We start from the raw sequence: 21,891 nt of genomic DNA on the forward strand, positions 1-21,891 counted from the left end.
AAAGAAAGCACCACAGATGTTGACTGACTGGAACTGGCTCCTCCTTGCATATCATGGCAATCTCATAATGTTGTGGAAACTGGTTCTTGTGTGGAGAATGCTTGAGAGCGCTGGAACATTCAACTGACTGATGCCTTTTTTTAACCCTGTTTTTTTTTTTTTTTTTTTTAAAGTCAAGTCTCCTATAAGATCACAGCCTTATTTACAGCAATGGCCAGGTGGAGTAGCTGCAGGTGAAGAAGGGATACAATCACACACACATTCAGACCAATATTTATTTTCATGACAACATTATCAGGAATTCCACTGAAGCCATGTAAAGCATACCAGCCAGTTTCCATTCAATATGTTGATTTGAGTGTTCATTTGAATTGGATTTCCCTCTTTATCTGTTATTCAAATTCTGTGCAGAACAGGTATTCCCATCCAGACAGACATTCCTCACTGGTTCTTTTACCATAGCTGCAACTGAGTGTCATGGAAAAGAGTATAAGTTTGGTGCATGAAACTCCGAAAAGTGATTATTTATCATGGTGAAAACATAATTTGGCTGAAAATCCCTGAAAAAGTCTCATGTTCTACACACACATGAAACAGCTCTCATTTACATTACATTATTACTGTAAAACTCAATGGTATCACACAGGAGAACATTATGTACCGGGAAATGTCATTTTTATCCAGTCAAATTTGGTGGGAAACACTAAACCAGACCTGGCATTTTAGCCCTAAGGTTGCTTTTAATTCCAGCAGTCACCAGTGTGGAAACGGATGTTCATAATTTACGATACTTTTGGAAAACCAGGCCCAGGGCCGCTCTGTTTGGACCACAAAATCTGACATTCAGCCATATGTGTGGTGCTCATCAGATCATTTCATGGCTGTCTTAACAGAAAAAGAAGACCAGATCCATGGCACACATACAGTATATAGGCTGCAGTTACATTACAGGACAAGTGACTAAAGCCAATTTTCTGATCATATACATGCTGGTTGTGTCACATACATATTGGATTTCAGATGCATTCAATCCTGACACCAAGAGTGATGAAAAGATTAGATCTGAGCCACACATGGTCAGAAAATCTGTCTTTTTGTGTGTATGTAAAACAAATCCAGAGTTATACAGTAAATCAAATTTCTGGTGCCAGTGTGAATCAACAAACCACATTAAGTGCTCTTCTACATTCAGTTTCCTTAGTCAGTCTTTGTGAACGTGATCTGAGATGCTTGGCAGATATGGGTGCTGGGTCAATTTGGAAATCCATTCACTTACTTTTGGCCTTGTCTTGGGCCTGACCACAACATTCTGGGTTTACTGTACGACTATGCAACTTGTTCCTTTGATTGTCTAATACAATTAGATTAAAATACATACACTATCAGACAAAGGTTTGGACACACCTGATTGAATGTACTATGTTTCTCATCTTAAAGCCATTTTGATCTAAAGGCTTATGCTTAAATGCTTGAAATTAGTTTTTTAGACAAATATAAATAGTGAAGTTGATGCCTGTGTATGAATTTCTTTCCAAAGTCTTTGCCTTTCCATCAAGGCAAAGGGCGGCTACTTTAAAGAATCTAAAATATATGATAGTTTTGCTTTGTTTAACACTTTTTTGGTCACTGCATAATTCCATTTGTGTTATTTCATAGTTTTGACAGTTTTGATGTCTTTACTATTATTCTAAAATATATAAAAGTTGTTTTTTTTTAATTTCTTTTTTGATCTATGTCTGTGAGACACAAACCAACCTCAAACCTCAGGGGAATGTTTTTAATGTGTTGATGATATTCACTTTCATGTGTTGTTTACATTTTCAGGACGATTTGCAGCAAACCTTGCATGTTGCTTATTGTCTGCTGATACCGCTGACAGAAAAGACAGGCATAGACAATAACAAACCCATATATGTTTTGATTGGCATAGGAAGACTTTATAGGTATTTTTTAGTGTAGTTGCGCACTACACTATGCTCTTTATGATCCAAAAACAAAACACCTGATAATAATAGGCCTACTCCCACACACAAAATCAAATACATGAGACTGAATCAAAAGTTGAGCAGTGCATTGTCATCTTACATTATACTTTCAATTGGCATGGGGTTTGCTGTTCAAGACACACATATTGATCTCATTTTCCTTTTTATTTCTTTTTACAAATTGAATTAATGTTAATGAATGACTTCCATTGGACAGAATGATGTGTTATAATTGTCCTGTTTCTGCAACTAAAGGAGCATTTTCAAATATTTCTTGCATAATTTTGTTAGGTTTCAAACACTTATGTCTTACTAATCTCTGCTGTAATAATGTAGTTCAGTAATATTGTGATACATCATTGTTTAAACTGTAACCTTGACTGCGTATCACACTGTAGGATTCATCTCAAAATCCGAGGCTGCATTTACACAGAAACAGAACCTGTGATAGGTGACTCTGTGTGCTACAGTTTGGATCTGCTCAAGTTAGTTTACACAGACAGGAAAACAATGGACTCTCTGTGGTTTCTCCCCGTTTAGACCATGGTGCAATGCCCACATCTGTGTGCCTGTGTAAAGTCATTAACATAACACCACACACTCCTGCCGCTTCAGCTCTCTGGTCACAACACACCAGAAGGCTGCAGGGAGAAATAGCTTCCCAGAACTGCACAGAGAATGTTTCTGAAAATATTTTCCTTGAGCTCTACTCAGATGTTTTGACGTCAGTGTCACGCATCTGGCTTGTATCTTTATTTCCCTGAGATAATAATGTCGTTGCCGCTCATTGGGAAATGGGATGAGCAAAACCGATTAGTAATAATCAGGATTTTCCTCTTTTACTTTGTTGAGGTGTAACATGCTGTGAATGATTGTTTCAGTAATAAAGTTGGATTTTGATCTGTGCTGTGAGAATTGCAATTTGGCTGAGTCATTTTTGTCATGAATTAACCTGCAGACTCACCGCTGTGGAGAGCTGAGGTTCAGTGGATTTGGGAGAGGAGTGAATTGCATGCAAAGCAACACTACACACCCTGTTTTTTGCAGGTCAGTAGTTGTTCACAACATAATTGTTATGCTTACTGACGTGTTCAAATTGGAGTTGGTTTGTGATGACAGTCACGCAAGATTGAAATCGTAAATTAAAAAACTAAAAAACAAACACATAAATCAAACTTAATATGAGTACAGTTCACTTGTATGAATAATGCATTAGCCCATTTTAAGAAAATACCCATCCAAGTGCTTTCTTTACTAATTTGGCCCCTCATCTGTATCACTAAGGGTTATTGTAAGTATCACATTTTCATTGCTGTGTACATGCAGAGTAAAAATGTTCTTTTCCCAATGAACAAAAATACCGGTCCAAGGATGACAGCAAGACAATGTAAATATTGCATGGGTTAAAATGCAGTGTTCTCGTTGGAAATGTTGCAAAATTAAGGCCTTCCAGTGTTACATGCAAATTTATTATCAAAGTGTTATATAAATAAAGATGATTATTATTATTGTGTCCCTTTAAGCCATATCAATGTAATGAAGAGAGCATCCGCAGGAGCTGCATCAAGGTAAAGTATGTTTTTCCAAATAAAACCTTCACACTGAAACCCAAAGCAGAACAGACTGCATTTCATGTTAGACACAACGCTGAATCAGGGACATCTGCTGTGGTCTCTCCTTCTCACATAAAAATCACACACACACACACACACACACACACACACACACACACACACATTGGAATTTGTGTTGTAGACGTATAGTAATGTTCACCCTTACCTTAGGCTTAAAACTAAGTGCAAAAATAGCCTTTTGTGGTCGTGACAACTTTGACTATGGACATTTAGTCAACAAACACTCACCTATGGTAAAACGATATTTAAAGATGATTCTCTGACCAGATGCATTATCAGTCATACTATAGTAACATCAGATTAGAAAAACCTCCCATTTCTGGGAATCTGCAGGTTTCTCATTGTTGATTCAGTTACGACAGAGCAGACAACACCCACTTCCCCTCTGCCTGCATGGCCGTCACAGTAATGCATTTACAGAAAACATGAATGGGAGCAAACAGATAGCCACTGAAGCCTGATGCAACGTTCTGGGCTCAAATCCAACCCAGGACCACACATGTCATGCCCCTCTTTCTCCCAATCTGCCCTGTCTGTCTCTACTTTGAACTGTCAAATAAAGGCAAAAATGCCCAAAAAGTAATCATAAAAAAAACCAACTAAAGCCTGATGTTAAAGTTATGGATACTGAAGGAGCAAAATTATAGATTAATGTACCTTTTTAGACTTTTTGTGATATGTAATTTCGGCATAATAGCCGAGAGTGATACCATTTGACGACGGACCCAGGACAGCTTTGTTAGCTTAAAAGCGGGATCTGTTGTTGAATCTGTTCACCAACGTGTTAAATATATGTTCAGGCTATTTTCATGGCCTCATTAAAACGCTACAAACTCATCCCCACTGCATCTGATCTTGGTGAGCAGTTTATCTTATGGTTTTCGTGGCGGTCAAGTACTGAATAACCCCCATGTTAAAACTAAGTGGGATATTGCTTTGTGCACTGACAGTGTCTGTGGATATGGGCTAATGCCAATATTAGGACAATACAAAAATTCAGTCAGTAATGCCAGCGTCCCAATATCTGTCAAGCCAAAATACACCGAGACACAGACTCGTGTTACATCTGCTTACAGTGAAACTGCAAGTCAGTGGATGACTTGGCATTGTGTAACTAATTCAAGATTTGAGTCTGGTATTATTACAGAAAAAAAAGACTGGAAATGGGATAGTGATTAAAACAAACAGGCATTGTATATTGTGTTGCCAAGGTGTTGCTGACTTGAATGTCACATGAACTCTGTATAAAAAAATATATTTATTTAAAATGATTTAAACCTTGAAATCTTTGGTCATGGAGAGGAACACAATGCCCAGTCTTTTTTTTTTTTTATGGTTTTCATACTTTCATAATTTAATATAATTGTATTTTGATTAGATTATTTTATTAATTTCAATGAAAACAGAGAAATGAATACATGAAAGCGGCACTGAACTTTTCACTCTACCAGCAGTAACCCAGGTTCCTGGAGTTAACCAGAACAAATGATAACCAGAACAAATGATAACCAGAACAAATGATAACCACAACAAATGATAACCACACACAAGCCCGGAAGATACATTTGACCCTGTTTCAGTAATGTTGAAATGCTTCTTTAATGAATACTTCCCCTTTAAAGTCCCTTTCCAATGTGTCACTAGATTAGCAAAAAAATAGTTTGAAGCTCGGTTTGACAAAGCAGCACATTAGAGTTACAGAGAGACTATTCAAAGGTTTTTAAAGATTGTTTTTAGAGGATGAGAATCATGTATCACATAGCATTCAACACATTAAAAAAAATCTACTTTATATAGTAGTGGATCAGTTATCAGTCAACACAATGAATCAAAAGTACCGCTTCCTGTATTGGTTGTTTTATATTTTTGTTGGCCTGATTGTAATGTATGTGATACACACAATTTTGAGATTTCTGTACACCTTTTCAATATTGTAAATTGATTTCCCTGTTAGGGATAATAAAGTCACTAAACTAAACTGCTTTGAGAGGGAATATAGGGAACTTGTGTAGCCTTGATAAATACCAGATTGAGAAAGGAAAGGTGCCATCTCAAAACCTATAAAAAAAAGAGCTATTCTATTCCTGGGAAGGGAAGGGGAATGTAGCTAGCATCTGTTCAAAAATAACTGTCAACATTCATAAAACGCAGTCATATTTGTTTTGCTCCCTAAACAAAATAACACTCTTTAATCCATATAAACTAAAATACAATATAGACTGTGACATCCCAAATTACATATCTTGACTCATATAATTAATTTGAAATAATTATTTACAGGCGCTCAAAGAATTATGCATATTCTCTTCTAAACAGTTTCTGTCTTCGTAAAAATGGGACAGGTGCACACACACACACACACACACACAGAGGCCTAATAACAAGATGTACAGAGAATAACAGGAAACTTGAGCACTAGTTGCGTATCCTCCAGGGTTATGACCACATCAGTTGAAACAAACTTTTTAACACTCCATGAAATTAATGACTTGATGAGCTGTTAAATGATGTACCTAACCATAAGGTAGTCCAAGGATGGCAGACACAATCCACAGAAACTATGCTCATAAGGCTGCAACTAACCATTATTTTCATAATTCTAGTGATTATTTTGATTCATCATTTAATCTGTAAAAATTCAAAATAATGACAAATGCCCATCACAAGTTACCAGATCCCAAAGTGATGTCTTCAAATTGCTTACTTAGTCTGACCAGCAGCCAAAAAACCCCCTAAAGTATTCATTTTATAATGATATGAAAAAGAGAAAAGCAAGCAGATCTTAGCATGTGTGAGTCTGTAACAAATGCCTGGTATTTTTACTTGATAAATGACTAAAGTCATTAAGCGATTATCACATTGACATCTGACATTCACAGACTTGTTTTTTTTCCAGAATTGGTGTTCTTCAGTTCATCAATATTTCAACCACAATTACACATCTAATAGGCTGATAGGGAGCAAGACAAATCCAGACGATTCAAACGTTGGTAGTTTCACAATTTCTGTTATTAGTCTGCATTTCACAAATTGAATAACCATCCTGTTGGTTATGAAGTAATTTGGGTCTATGGATGGACCGCATGGACCATTTTTTCCATAATGCACCCAAACCTAATTTATGATCCATAATAAAGGGATCATTCATTTTTAAGGGCAGTGATAAAACAGACCAGGGTTTGTGACTGGTCCTTCCTACTGGAAGGAAATGGATATATTTCAAATTAGTTTCCTTGGTTATGTTCATCCTCTTGAGAGGGAAACATTAGGAGAAAACAAGGAGACTTCTCAGAATTAACCGTAACCCTTCAGCTCATCATCAAATATCTCCCTGTCTTCAAACAGACGTCTTGTGTTTTAGCCACACTGTTGCATTAAGACAACAAACATGCAACCTGGGTTTGTGGTATAAACAATAATGCCCAGACTTAACCTTTCTCCCGACCATCTGACGCCAAAACAAATCTGTACAGAAAGCACTGAATAAGTAACGTATTTGACCTTGGCTAGATAGCGTTCACAGAGACAGAAGTCAGGAGTAAAAGAGCAAAGCCGCAGCAGAGGTAATCAGCACACAGCAGAGTTGAGTGTTTATGGTCTGTCCCTGCCATTGACCACTGGAAATACAAAATATAAATCACAGAATTTCTTGTATGTTTGTGTTCTTCACTTTCTTCCATAAACTGTACTCGCAGGCACTTTCACACATAACTGAGACAAATTTCAATACAGTAGACTTAAAGGCGTATGACGGATATGTAAAGAACTGTCTTCATACTCCAATCACTGCCTATATGGTTTTGTGGTTTTGTAAATTAGAGTGAGAATTTGTAGATACAGAAATTTCAGGAAACATGGAAACTGGAACAGTGTGACCCAAGAGCATCACACCACACACAATTACGCTACTGGATCAGTTAACTTGGCGTGACTTTATGAAAATGAACATCATCCATGAAGTCATGAAGCGGTTTGTTATCTGCAGTGAACCCATACAGGAAGTGGAACGCCTCCTCAAGCCAGTTAAACCGGCCCACAGAACAAGACACACTGACAAAATTTAGGAAAAAAGAAAAAAAAAAATACAAAAACAATCAAAAAATAGCATGGTTGGTGATGAATATGTCCATTTATGGTCCAGACTACAGCTAAGAGATGAGATCTCAGAATGAGGCTGTGCGTTTTAGTGTGTATGTGTGCACGCACCTCTATGTACATTGTATCTTCTGTGTTGTTTTTTTTACATATGTGTGTGTGTGTGTGTGTGTGTGTGTGTGTGTGTGTGTATGTATGCGTGCGTGTGCAAAGTCCTCTCTGTCAGTGACCGTTCATGATTGTCTGTGACGTCGGTGTCGTGGCGGCGGGGGCTGTCGATGACGTGCTGGGCGCTGTGGTGAAGAAGTTGTCCTCTCTCAGCTTGAGATGCTCCGGGAGCTCCAGCTTCGCCTTGGCCTCCTCGATGTCGTTGTTGATGGCCGCAATTAGGGCTTCTGTTGAGATGGAGGTGGAGACACGGAGAGAGGAATCGGGAGAAGGGGTACAGAGGGAGGGAAGGAATGAGAGAGGGAAGAAAGGATGCAGAAAGAAGGGGAGGGAGGGAGGGAGGGAGGGAGTGAGCAAGAGAGGGAGAGCAATGAGGGAGAGGGAAGGAAAAGAGGTTGAATGAGAATGAGACAGAGGTGCAAAGAGAAGAAGGGATGAAGAGAAGGAGGGAGAGATTGAGGGAGGAAAGAGCAAGAGGTGAGGAAAGAGAAAAGAGTGGGTTAAATCTGGAGGTATGGGTAAACTTGTATCTGGGAAACTGCTATCAGACCACCCACACAAAGATGGGAACCTTGGTTTGTGTGTGTGTGTGTGTGTGTGTGTGTGTGTGTGTGTGTGTGTTTGTGTGTGTGTGTGTGTGTATGTGTGTGTATGTGTGTGTGGCGTCTTACCAAGTGAGTCGTAGCTTCTTTCTGGACGGATGTAGCCCACCATAACGACACTGAGAATCTGCCCGTAAAAATCCTCTTTGAACGTGTGGATCACATGAGTCTCCTGCAAACACAGTTTTTTTTTTAATCTACCAATGTATTTTTCTCTATTTTTATGTACTTTAATGCTATTAAACCAGAAGGTGTTAGAATGGGTTGCGTTCAGCTTCACCATTTTGCATCCCCATTTTAATGAAAAATAAAATGACAAGGAGGGGTGCTATATAGCTGCGGCGAAATGGCCACCATAATTGGATACAGAGAATGTGCATCTTAATCTGATCAAGGATATAACATTAGTGTCTGAAGAGTTTGTTTAAACAGATGTAGTCCTTGATTATATATGAACTTTTGCAAATTGGTGGCAGCACAGAAAAGAAGACAATGGAATAGAAATTTAACTTTGAGGAAATATAAGGGTTTTTCCCTGCCTATAAAACTCTTGCGTGACCGACCCGGGTGTTTTTCCCAGCCCCTAAAAATGTCATGCTCAATATTGTGTGGTTTTTTTTCCCCCATCATGGGACTTCTGAATGGGATCCCATGCCTCATGCTTGCTAATAAATAATGGTAGGTAGGACAGAATAGTCTCAAACCACCATTTCTGTGTGACACCCAACCCCTTGGCAAAGTTAGCACCTAAACCTCTCTCAAGGCCAGGGAACACCTTGGATCAGCTACCTACAAATAAATGCCTAACCATAGAAGCATTCTATTTTCAGTAACAAGTTCCCTATTAGTTAATACAATGATAAGATAAGGAAATGAACCTGAGTCCTATTTATATGACCTGCCTTGTGGTATATACATGGCCTCTCAGGTTTTATCTACTTTCCCTGAATCATGATAGAAATAACAGAAATGATGGGAAAACTGTGTTCCCTGTGTTTCATTTTCCTGAAGACAAAGAGGAATAATGTAGAAGGCAGCATATAAAAGTATTTATCCTTTATGTACAAAAAAGAAGTTTAAAATGAGCCAAACTATGACAATGATTACAATGAGTCTTTTTCAAACTGACCATGGACTTCTTGGTATTTTTGTAGTAAGGGTTCCAGCCGATGCTCATCACCATTTTGTAAATGTCCCCATTATCCACGCAGGCCCAGCCATAGTAGATCCCCGTACTGATATCTGCTGGAAGATGTTCCACCACCGAGTCTGGGAAGTTGGCTGGAAATGGGGGGCAAGGAGGAAAGAAAGAAAGAAAGAAAGAAAGAGTGCAATGTCAGCTAGAGAACAGCACCTGTGGTACTGATGGGATTCAGTGTCTACCTGAAGGACACTTACTAAACCTGCTGCCCCAAAATGTACTATACAAACACATTTCACTAAAAAGACAGAAGAAGGAGAGGAGATGGGAGAATTCAGACAGAATCGTGTTGAAGAGTTTCAGGCCAGAACACTATTTTGAGAACTTGTGACCTGATCTTAAAAAAATCCTTAGTTCCATTGTTTTTCAAATGGTGGGTGTGTCTTTCCTGAACAAAATTCAAGGCCTCACGTCCTTGAGGTCATGCATGGTTAGAAAATGAAAATGCTATGTAAAAATCTCATTATTTTCTTAAGAATTCATTTATTTCTATTTATTTTCCCTCCCTGGGATAAAGCAAGCTTCTTAATCTTTATAAGGGATTTCCGTGAAGGTTCTGCTCTAACCCTGCATGATTTACAGTACTTTTATAGTACATTATTATACAACAAAACATTATTGTACAACATTATAAAAAGGTCTCCGTCTTAAACTATGGGCTGCTCAAACTTTTTGACAGAGAACCAAGGGCTGAAATGTAACATATAAAATTGACTGTATGTGACTGTATGTGACTTGACAATTATTTAGTACAAGTAGGCTTTACCTTTTTTGGATCTTATGTCACCATGGTGTTTGTGTGGTTAGTGAAGCATGTCAAAATCACTCCTAAAGTCTGACTTAACTGCATTCAAATATTCTATACTCCCTTTAAACCACAAATTATTGTGTGGAGAGATTAATTTGACATCACAGCCCTGAAGGGCCAAATACTGATACTGCAGCTTTAAAATACTCGACAGCAGGGGGTAGCACTATATTGATTTCAATCAATAGTTTTTAGATTCCACGGCCGAAATGGTGTTACAGAGGCCTGACCGCCCTACCAAGGGACGCATGAGGGTAAAGGTCGCAGGACAGCGTAATAAAAAAAGTAATGACATGATTAGACTTACAACATACATGGTTGAGGCTTGCATTTCTAGAAACGTGACAAGCTGATACTTTAGGTGACGAGCTTCTTTTGCTGCAATCAGGGGATGAATACGAAATGTTTGTTATTTAGCCTAGCGTTACGTGTAATTTCGGCCGCTCGTTGAGATTGAGACGTGACGTTACTACTGCCAATTTCCGGGAGTATCTCATCATTTCAGACTGTTATCGGGGTTTCATAAATCTGCCAAGTTTCGTTACTTGCCGCAGTCGAAGAACGGGGAAGCTCTCGTTGCGTAAACGTGTCGACGTCATCAATACATCACGTCCGTACCGGGCACAAATTGTAATATTCTTCCAGATAGACTACCGAACAGCTGTGCCCATACCAAGGATGACCTAGCAGGTTTTAGTCATCCTCTGAACTGTGTTAAGTCTGTCTGTATGGTCATAACATTACCAGCCTAATGCCAATGTTATCTAACGTAAACGTTAGTTAACCTTAACAAGCAATAACTGATATCTAGCAGTTGGAATGGCCTACGTAGGTTATTGAAAATCCCATATAAATTAATTATTTGTGATTAGACTCACCAGTGGGAATTCCCAGTTCTTTGCTTCCTCTCCCGAATCCTCGAATGACCTCTCCCCGGCAGAAGTACGGAAGACTCTTCATGTCTTCTTTATCACTAACGTTACTAGCTTTACCTTTAATCAACACACACCAGAATGACCTCGAACGACAAGCCGATCGGGACTGTCAAACCTGCCAGCACTAACTGTCGGGTATAGCTCCTGCTCACCCAGCTACAGAGAGCTCTAACCGGTGTAGAGATCACAGTTCGCCCTTGTGTTTAGCTATAGCTCCACCTAGCTTGAGTTAGCTTAGCTTTATTCCGTAGCGAATGGTCAAAGTTCGCCAGCTACGCTACCTAAGCTTCCTGTCCCAGGTAATGTTAGCTTGTTCCTGGGTCTCCACCAAGTCTCTACCAAGAGTCTGTTGTACAGTAAACAAAAGCTGACAACCTCCAGCTGTCACTTAGGTCCACTCGCGGTATGATGGCGAAATTCAGTCTTCCTTTAGTTATGGAGAGCAGATGATAAGTGCATGTGTGTTGTACGTAAAAAGCAGCGGCAACGCGTCTGTATGACGTCATGGACCGCGTGACCAGAGGGTGCCTTCAAGTGCTGTGTGTGTGTGTGTGTGTGTGTGTGTGTGTGTGTGTGTGTGTGTGTGTGTGTGTGTGTGTGTGTGTGTGTGTGTGTGTGTGTGTGTGTGTTTTTTACATTTCCCGGCAGACTAGACGATATTAGCGCATTGCTGCCATCGCCCGGATGAAATGAGAATTACCTATTTTCATACCAATTAGGCCTGTCCTACATCCTGGGATAAAGAGGGAAGGAGAGAGGATACATTTTATTATCTTCCTAACGATCAGTCCTTGATGTTTGCTTTCACACAGTAGTGTCTTTAGTGAGTAGGTTTTAATAAGGTAGAGTTTAGCCAATTCCCCAAATAGCTCACTCCTTTCCTATTGTTTAGCAATGGCAATGCAGCAATCAGTGGTGGAAAGTAACTAAGTACATTTACTCAAGTACTGTACTTAAGTACAATTTTGAGGTACTTGTACTTTACTTGAGTATTTCCATTTTATGCTACTTTGTACTTATACTCCACTACATTTTAGAGGGAAATATTGTACTTTTTACTCCATTACATTTATTTCACAGCTATAGTTACTAGTTACTTTTCAGATCAATATTTTATATTTAAAACATTTGATCATCTTTATAAAATAACTATAAAATAGCATTGTTATAGATACTGTTGTTGTTATAGTACTTATACTCCACTACATTTTAGAGGGAAATATTGTACTTTTTACTCCATTACATTTATTTCACAGCTATAGTTACTAGTTACTTTTCAGATCAATATTTTATATTTAAAACATTTGATCATCTTTATAAAATAACTATAAAATAGCATTGTTATAGATTCGACTACCCAAAAGAATAGCTAAATTGTTAAGATTAGCTTCATGTTGACAACTTAAAAACAGTAAAACTGTTTTTAATAAATTATTTTTGCACAGATGTTGAGTGTGCAGATGCCTTTTTCAAAACTGCTTTTAATACAAATGACACAATAGAATCCACAGCTTTTAATGTTTTCATTCCTTGACTCATGTTCTATGATTCAGGAGCAAATGTATTAATTTATGTATAGAACTGACACATAGACAACTTTGGCACACTTTTCAAGCATCTGGGTTTCTTGCACTTGACATAATCACTGTTGTTTCTGTCTCTTGATCATTTTGTCATCAACTGTTTCTCTGCTCTTTCATTCAGATTTTCCCTGTCTTCCTTTTTCTTCTGCTCCCTAATAACAAACAGATGAGAAAGGTGATGTATCAAATAAGACATGTATATGTCATGTTAATATTTTATAAATACTATGGCAGAATTATTAATAAAAAAACAATTGGATTATGTAAAAATGAAATGCCAAATGTAAAGCCAAATTCATCATTAGCTCCTTATTTGAGATGAGGCGTGAGATGAACTTGACAATATTTAGATAAATATGACTTAATGCTCCTCGTCCCACTTCTGTCAGTCAGTATACTCTTCATCATCTCTTTGCCCTTTTTTCTGAAAATCTTGCCCTATGGATCAGTGCCGTGCACAGGCTCTGGAAGGGGCAGGGGCAAAAGTCTCTAAATGGGTAACTTCTGGACTGTCATGGTGGCTCAGCTGGCTAAGACGCCTACCGATGTCTCACCAAGATTAATATGTAATTACTCTAAAAATGAAAGGTATAAATTGAAATGCATTTCATCAAATTTAACAAATTTAAAGTATCAACTAGGAACCTAACAAAGTAGTGTTTTTTTTAAACAAGACAGTATCCATTTCCAGTTTCCAGAAACTACAGTAATGGCGGTTTCTGTTCTGAAATCATAGGTACAAACAGACCCTGTCCCATTTGTATAGCTGTCACGTATGGTTTCACACTGACAGCTGTCAAGCAATATGCAACATTCTTCTTGTGAATAGACAAAGGAGCACAAAGGAATGGTAACAGAGAGATGTAGATAAGATGACTCCGATTAAGATTATCAGAATCAAACAGAGGACAGAGCCTTGGGTAACGGATGAAATTTTAAAGTTGATCAGGTTAAGAAATTTAAACTTTGCACATTTTAAGAAAACCAGGGATGAGTCCAGTTTTATGCAATATAAGGGATTAAGAAATGAAGTGAACAGGGAGATAAAGACTGCCAAAAAATCTTTTTTTTGTGAAAAAGTAATTGAACACAGAAATGACTTACGTAAACTGTGGAAATCTCTAAAACAGTTAGGATATAGCAAACAAGCAGTCATGACAAGAGTCATTCCTCTCTATAAGAAGGGTAATAAGTTTGAGAAAAGAAATTATAGACCAGTTTCAATTTTAAGTGTTCTTTCCAAGGTCATTGAAAAGATCATACATGAACAGATAAATATTTTTTTATTTATAATATATTTATTGAGTCACAACATATTATTTGAACTACAGTCAGGTTTCAGAAAATCCCATTCCACCGAAACCTACCTTTTATATTTAACAGACCGCATCAGAAAGGAGGTTGATGCAGGCAATTTCTGTGGAATGGTCATGTTAGACCTTCAAAAGGCCTTTGATGCTGTAGATCATGGTATCCTGCTGTATAAGCTAAAGGCCATGGGGTTTAACAAATTGGCCATAAAATGGGTCAATTCTTACCACTCTGGAAGGACACAGATTGTGGATGTCAATGGGACATTTTCCAAAGCTATAACTATCAGTCATGGGGTCCCTCAAGGGAGTGTCCTAGGGCCACTCTTTTTTTACCTGTTCATCTGACCCTTTTCTCTATGCGGATGATTCAGCTATTCTTGTGTCTCATAAAGATTTAGCAGTTGTGGAAAAGAGTGAGGAGCTTCAAAATGTTGGGACTTGGCTGTCTGATAACAAGCTGTCTCTTCACCAAGGGAAAACAGAAGCCATCCTATTTGCATCCAGAATTAAACTAGGAAAGACCCCAGAGATGAAGGTAAAGGTAGGCGAGACTGTTATTTTAGCTAAGGATATAGTGTAACTATTTAGGATGTACATTAGATAAACATCTATCAGGGGAGGCCATGGCTATGAAAGCCCTCACTAAAATCTGCCAAAAGACTAAATTCTTGGCAAGAAAATCTGGGTTTTTGGATAGAGCAACACTAAAGACTGGAGCATTAGTTCAATGCCACTTTGACTATGCTGCCACCTCCTGGTTTAATAGTACATCACAGCGTATCAAAAATAAACTTCAGACTGCCCAAAACAAGTTAATCAGGGTTGTGTTAAAGTTACCTCCCCGTACACATCTTGATGCAGCATATTTTCAACAACTTAATTGGCTTCCAGTTGAAAAAAGAGTCATACAAATCAAATTGGGACTTACCCATAAAATTGTTCATAATGAGGTCCTCAAATATCTGTCCAACTACTTTAATCGCTTCAGAGACATTCACAACTATACAACAAGAGGCAGCTCAACAGATACAGATTTGATTCTTTTTATATTCAAGAGTTCAATGGGCAAAAATACCTTTTTATACTCAGCTGCAATTGAATGGAATAAACTTCCAGTACCCCCCCCTTAGAGGATCACAATGGAAATAAGCCTGTGGGCTTTATTGTGTCATTTAATCCTCGACAGTTTGTAAGTGTATGTGATAACTGTCTTCAGGTAAAGCAGTATTATGTGTATTTTAAGATTGTCAAATAAATCTATCTATCTAAAACATGGCTATATTATATTTCCAATGCTTATCTGGCACTGGTCTTGCACGATTACTTTCAGACTGATGGGAAATTAAATGCATTCCACCTACAATCTCCTCTGCCAGGCTGACCTGGTCCTGCTTGTTTATTTCAGAAAAGAAGATAAGAGATAAGAGAAGGAGGCAAGGGTCTTATGATTTTATGGAGAGGAAAACACTCATGTGGCCTTAAATGCTCACTGCTGACTGATGTGAACTCTTGAAGAGAGGTAAGGCATGTGCCTGCATGACAAAGATATGTGGGAGCTTGACTTGGCTTCTTCTATTAAAAGTTGAGTTGGTGTGTTGGTATGGTATTTATTGTAGTTGCTGATGGTATTAAGCCCCACTGATGCATTTGGTTGTGCGAGGTTTTGGCTTACATTAGTATTATCTCCTGACACCACTGTTCTGATTTTGACAAACCTTGGAGGGATGATGCATCTTTGCAGTGTGTTCCAGTATTAAAAAAATACAATGATTGGCCTAATGGGGGCACTATAATCAAAGGTCAACATTTTAAACTCAAATGTGGTATCTCAAGTTTATTTTGAAGAAACTTGGAGGGAGACCTCACATTTTTACTTCCTTGCCCCATCTAAGTGGATAGACATCCGTTTAAATTAGCATCTTTTCACAAACAAGCCTTATCATGTTGGGAACTACTCTATAAGCAATTTCTCTCCATACAAATGTTACATCTGGAACAACCATGACATCAGATGCAAAAACAAATCTTCAGTTCATACTAATTTGTTTAACAACAACATTATACCTGTAACCAAGTTTTTAAACAGTGACAGAACCCTTTATAATGAATTCATAATATGATGTAAGTAGAATAAGTATGATGCAATCATTTCTTATAAGGAATATGAGGGTTTCATAAAAGTCATTTTAAATATGTACAACTCATTTTTAAAATTTTAACCTCTGTAACACTGGCTTTTTTCTTTGTATCTATGTTCAGTTCTGCTTCTGCTTCTCTTTCCTTAACCTGTGTACCAATTGATGCTTGCACTCAATTAAAAAACAACAAAACATTCTGAAAAGTGCACCTAGGACAAAAGGGCAGGGGCATTTGTGTCTCGTCTGACCCTGTCCATGCCTATTTTGTAAAAATACAGTGTTAAGTGTCTGATCTCCTGAGTCCACAACTGAAGTTGAAACATATCACGAAACCCACAATTGTTATTCTTTGTTGTCCCACATATGTGTCTCTGCCACATCACATGAATGGAACTTTCCAAGTCACCGGGCCAGTCTTACAGGATAGAGTAGGGATAACTTTATTTGGTTAACAACAGTTCAACAAAATCAGTACCACACCCTGATGAGGATGTACTGTAGGTACCATTTATAGACAACTGAGCCTGTCATAACAGCCTTGGCATGAAGCCCGGATAAACCTTGTTTCTCAAGTCTGCTGTAATTTGCCTCTCCCTTTGCCTCTCTACCTCTCCCCTCTCATTGCCTCTCCCATTCAAGCTGTCCCAATGTGACCTACAGATTTTTGGTAATTTCTATCTTTGTTAATGTCTATCTTCTATTGCTAACATGATCAAATGTGCTTGTGGTGGGAGTTTCTGAAATAAAGAGACTTGAGAAACAAGACAGAGAGTTTCCTTTCTGGTTTATTCGTACGACACACCTGCAAGCGGGCACAGACAACCTTCAACAAAGTTTCAGGCTGAATGAGCAACTTGCTCTTCTCTCAGTTGCTTCTTATACATTTCCTACCCCTATTACATCTTCAGAAACAACCAACTCTATTCATATGAAGAGTTCAAGACACGGTCAAACATACAATAAGATAAATAGATCATACGTATGAAATATGATCTGTCGCCGGAGTACATACATCATAAATGACAGGACATATGACAGAACAAGGTTTGCTTGTTACATAAGGGAGTAATATGATAAAAGACCCTTTTGACTAAATTAAAAGCCCCCTTTGAACTGACATCTGGGCCTGGGTCTGGGCCTGGGTCTGGGCTCTGGGCCTAGTAGGCCAGTGTCAGCAAAAGGACAAATTTCCTCTGTCGTCCTCATAATTATAATTATGCTTTGGCTGCATTTTTCCATCACAGTGCTGCCGCACCTTCTGTTACAGATAGTCTATTTTAATATTATGAGAGAAAGAAGACAACTAAGGCAATACAACATTTATTCAAGTGTCATGTTATTTGTAGATTGTATTTCTATTAGAAGTTGCATGAACATACTTAGGCACATTGCAAAATGGCTTAGTTTCAATCAAAAAAGTGGTTATAAAAAAACAATTACACTCTCAGGTAATACAATTGTGCTTTAGTTAAGGAAATATATAATAATTTAAAACAAGCATTTTGAATAGTATTGGTAAACATGTTACACAAATTATGTTGAAATATGTCAGAGGAACTTAAAATGCAAAATATAAGCATATAAGAAAAATAAAAAAACACAACTTGATGAAAATGTTCAATTTCACTGGTCTGACCACTGATTTGGATACTTCTATCACTCTATGCAAAGCCAACAATGGAAATTGCTGAAGGAAGTAAAAGTAAAAGCGGATCTGCTGTGATGGGAGGTTCTTCCTCTATCACTGATTGGAACAATACAAACTGTCAGAGTGAATGTTCCACTGAGATTATTTTTTAAAAATTAAAAAAAAAAAAATTTGTATTCCAGTCCTTAGTCCCATGGAGGCAAGATGGTCTACCTGCAGGCTCCATTCAACCTCCACCAGCAGGCACCTCCACACTGGGGCTGGAAGTGACACACCTCTACAGAAAGGACGGATTCACCTCAACTGCCAAGGAAGAAAGTGTCTACAGATCTAAATTGTATGTTGAACCAGTGGCTAACCTCTTTACCTAGTGTGTAGTTTTTTTTTTTTTTACAATTAGTTACAAGCATTTCTCAATACTGAGTTCACACAGTTAACACAGCAGCACTCTATGTGGACCGAACTGTGAATGATTTTTCATTGCTTTGACACAAAATGCATTCAATGACCACACTTTTCAAAATTCTTGAAGTCATTTCTCACTCAAACTCAACCACCAGCAGAACTGTATGTATATCTACTGCCCATTTTTTGCAAATGTTTACATACTCTTTTCAAAACTGTTGAATTGAAGTTCAAAACCTAACATACAACATTCAAGTGAACAGTATTACCTGTGGTGATTGTTATTTTGTTTGAGTACTTTTTAAACTAAACTACATCAATTTTACTGTATTAGCCCTGGCAAAAATAAAGCACACTGAAGCCTTTACTGCATCATTTCTGCGACTTGTTCCTATATACTGTAGTACATTCTATAAAGAAGTGACATTCTGTTTTGTAATGGAAAGTTTGTAAAAAAAAAAAAAAAAAGACATAATATACATTTCTTATATTCTTTGGTTGATAATTCAACCAAAGAACAAAGTAATACTTACTGTAAGAACGGAGGACTTATTTACAGTATTTTCCTATTGCTTACTCCATATGAACTGTTGGCCACAATGCCAACACTTGAACCTCAATCAACAAAACATTATTTTTGTTAGTCATTTTCGGTTGCTTTCACAAAACATAATAATAACAAACACATTTTTGCACACAAGTAAACACAAGTCTCAATACATCAGTTAAGTCCCACCCAACTAAACTGACATGATTTGGTCACAGCAGACAAGAACAATGACAAATGAGTAAAACTCAACTACACATGTGCAAATGTTAAGTGCACAACTGTCCAGTCAACAGTCAGCCCATTATCAACTATAAAAGAGAGCAGCAGTAAGATGGTGTTGTTGAGAAATGGAGGCAAACAGAAGAGAAAGACGGCAGAGACGAAAGAATGGATGAGAATTGATTTGAGAACAGAATTGATTTCCGACAATGAGCAGTTACTTTGAATATATACATTGAATATATACATAGTTTTACAGTATTTTCCTATTGCTTGCGAGACTTTTTTTTTTTTTTTTTAAACAAGTCACTTTTTCAAAACACACAAGTTAACACAACCCTCTGAACAGAATCACTCGATTGAAATATTTCACTTGCAAAATTTTCTAACGCTCTAAAAATATCAAACGCATGCCACAAAAACAAATAAGTGCATCAAAACAGAATCATTTTTCACCAAATGTAAAGTTGTATTTATCCATCATTTCACAAAGGTGCACAAAAAATGAAGTGTAAAACAAACCAGTAACAACACTTCTACATTTTAACATTGAAGGTACAACAGGAAAATGAGGAATGACATGAAGATTGCACCAGAGCAAACTGCTCCATCTGTGACCCCAGAAGGATGAGATCAAGATCTTTGTCCTGGTATTAAAAAAATACATATAGATCCAGTCATAAATGCGAAGCAGCCCTACACAGTTCAGCAGTATTGTAGAGAAGAGGCGAGTGAATGATCCTGGTTCAGTGTGTTTTCTGTAGACACCGTTCCTCCTAACAGCCACTAGAGGCCAGATAGGCTAACTGTGAGGATGTGAGTGAGAGAGTTACTTTAGAGGTCCATGAGTTGCTTCACATCCAAAAACATGCCTAAAATATTTAAGTGAGACTGTTTTTCAGATGTAGTACTATAAACATTAAGGCATTCTCCAGCAGGGACTATAACATTTCTGGGTCATGTGGGTGGGATGGTCGAGACAGATCAGACAAACAGATCACAGAGGACTCAGGATTCTTGGATCTTTTGGAGCCGAAAGATAAGGATTTAGAAGAGGAAGAAAGAAGCAACTTGCAGCACATGGAGTGGACCCAACTTTCATGTGTTCGCATACATATAAGTTGAACATGTGATTGGACAATGGGACAACTTTATAACTTTACAAACAGTGATTCCAGTGTCACAGGTGGACATAGTGAATGTATGTGTTGCCCTCACAAACCTCTGTGTTGTGTCAACATCCTAGTGCTTACTGTAACACAGGAGCCTCACAAATAAAAGACAAAGAATGAATAATAGTTGCAGTGCTTGTGCTTATTTGGTGGTAATAGACGAGGCAAATGGGAGCAGGGGAGTTTAGACCTTTTTTTTTTTCCTCCATTCACCTCATACACTGAGCCTTCATAAAGTATTCATACCCTTGAAATATTACACATTTTAATATTGATGTATTTCTTCTCAACCATGTACACACAATACCCCATAATGACAAAGCAAACAAATGCTTGTGGAATATACTCAATTTTATGCTAAAGGAAAGGCAGAGATATCTTATGTAATTAAATCTTATGTGGTTTAATTCGTTTTGAAATCAGGCTATAACACAAGGAAATATGTTTGAAAGCTTTCTGGAAGTACTGCATAATATATATTTTTTTTATTTTAGGACGTCATGAGATGTACCAGCTTTTCTTCCTTTTCGAATATTATTTTTTGCATCACTGACTTGAGGTGTAAGCAGCTATTATGAATGTTCTCGACCAGCTAGAGGTTGTGTGAGACGAGTTCTGATATATTTTATTATGTATAAATGAGGTTCGCCAGTCAATATGTAGAACAGAGGGACACTTTATTTGTAAGTGATTACAGAATGCCATTAATGTCTCTTGCAGCAACATATTTGTGTTAAGAGAAGTAATACAGAATCTAACTGTAAACTATAAATCATTAGTTTTCATCTTATGCTTCATCCCAAATTCTTCCCAAAACATTCACCAAACACCTGTCTTATCAGTGTGCATGACCGCAGGGGAATCTTACTTGACAAACACTTGTAGGCTACTTGCTCTCTTTTTGTCTCTTCGACTCTCTTCTTTCTTTTTTGTGCTAGACATGTTTCAATTGTAGAGGTGCTGTGGCCGCCAGCGTGCTGCGCACTCAGTTCACTGACAAGCTAAGGGGCCCTGAGGGGGGTTAATAATGAATGATGTTACATGTTGCATGTTACATCTTGGTGGCTCCATGTAAAATTTGAATGACCATAAAAAAATCGTACGGTCATTACATTTTTTAATGGAAAGTGTCTAACTTTTTCAAACTTTTGTTAAAGGTATAATTCATATCTGCATACACAATGTGCTACTTCTGCAATTATCTGTCCTTCCTGTGGTAGTTGTGGTGTTGCACATGTGCTGCCACGCAGAGGCTTTCTTCTTCACAATTCTTCACAATTAGAGACTGCATTAACATGTTCCCCATAACCTCTTACGCTATCTTACAGTAACCATGCTTTTTCCAAACAATTTGGAGTTTTCCGCCACCTCTTCTCTTAAAATATGGAGTTCTGCTGGGAGAGAATTTTGGTTTTGTCGTTCTGACATGTCGGCA

The 21,891-nt window shown here is 37.8% G+C and overlaps 1 protein-coding gene across 1 annotated transcript; it reads right to left on the reverse strand.

Moving 5' to 3' along the window:
* Positions 1 to 4,858: 4,858 nt before the first annotated feature.
* On the reverse strand, positions 4,859 to 11,855 carry rfk (riboflavin kinase). Its single transcript, XM_071529489.1, has 4 exons — positions 11,372 to 11,855; positions 9,614 to 9,765; positions 8,554 to 8,656; positions 4,859 to 8,109 (listed from the first exon to the last, which is right to left on the reverse strand). The coding sequence occupies exons 1-4, from the start codon at positions 11,451 to 11,453 to the stop codon at positions 7,937 to 7,939; spliced, it is 510 nt and encodes a 169-aa protein (XP_071385590.1). The 5' UTR covers positions 11,454 to 11,855; the 3' UTR covers positions 4,859 to 7,936.
* Between the last annotated feature and the right edge of the window lie 10,036 nt (positions 11,856 to 21,891).

Source organism: Centroberyx affinis, unplaced genomic scaffold (assembly GCF_046629955.1).
Source record: "Centroberyx affinis isolate AG114_WGS23_722 - 3 ecotype Tasmania unplaced genomic scaffold, CSIRO-AGI_Caff_v1 ptg001793l_1, whole genome shotgun sequence".
NCBI lineage: Eukaryota > Metazoa > Chordata > Actinopteri > Beryciformes > Berycidae > Centroberyx > Centroberyx affinis.

What these genes read in the sequence shown, in the direction of transcription:
- rfk (XM_071529489.1), bottom strand. Translation starts at nt 11,453, where the DNA reads ATGAAGAGTCTTCCGTACTTCTGCCGGGGAGAGGTCATTCGAGGATTC. An exon ending in AGAACTGGGAATTCCCACTG is followed by an intron (nt 9,766 to 11,371) that starts GTGAGTCTAATC and finishes CCCCATTTCCAG; the next exon opens with CCAACTTCCCAGACTCGGTG. An exon ending in AAAATACCAAGAAGTCCATG is followed by an intron (nt 8,657 to 9,613) that starts GTCAGTTTGAAA and finishes CTGTGTTTGCAG; the next exon opens with GAGACTCATGTGATCCACAC.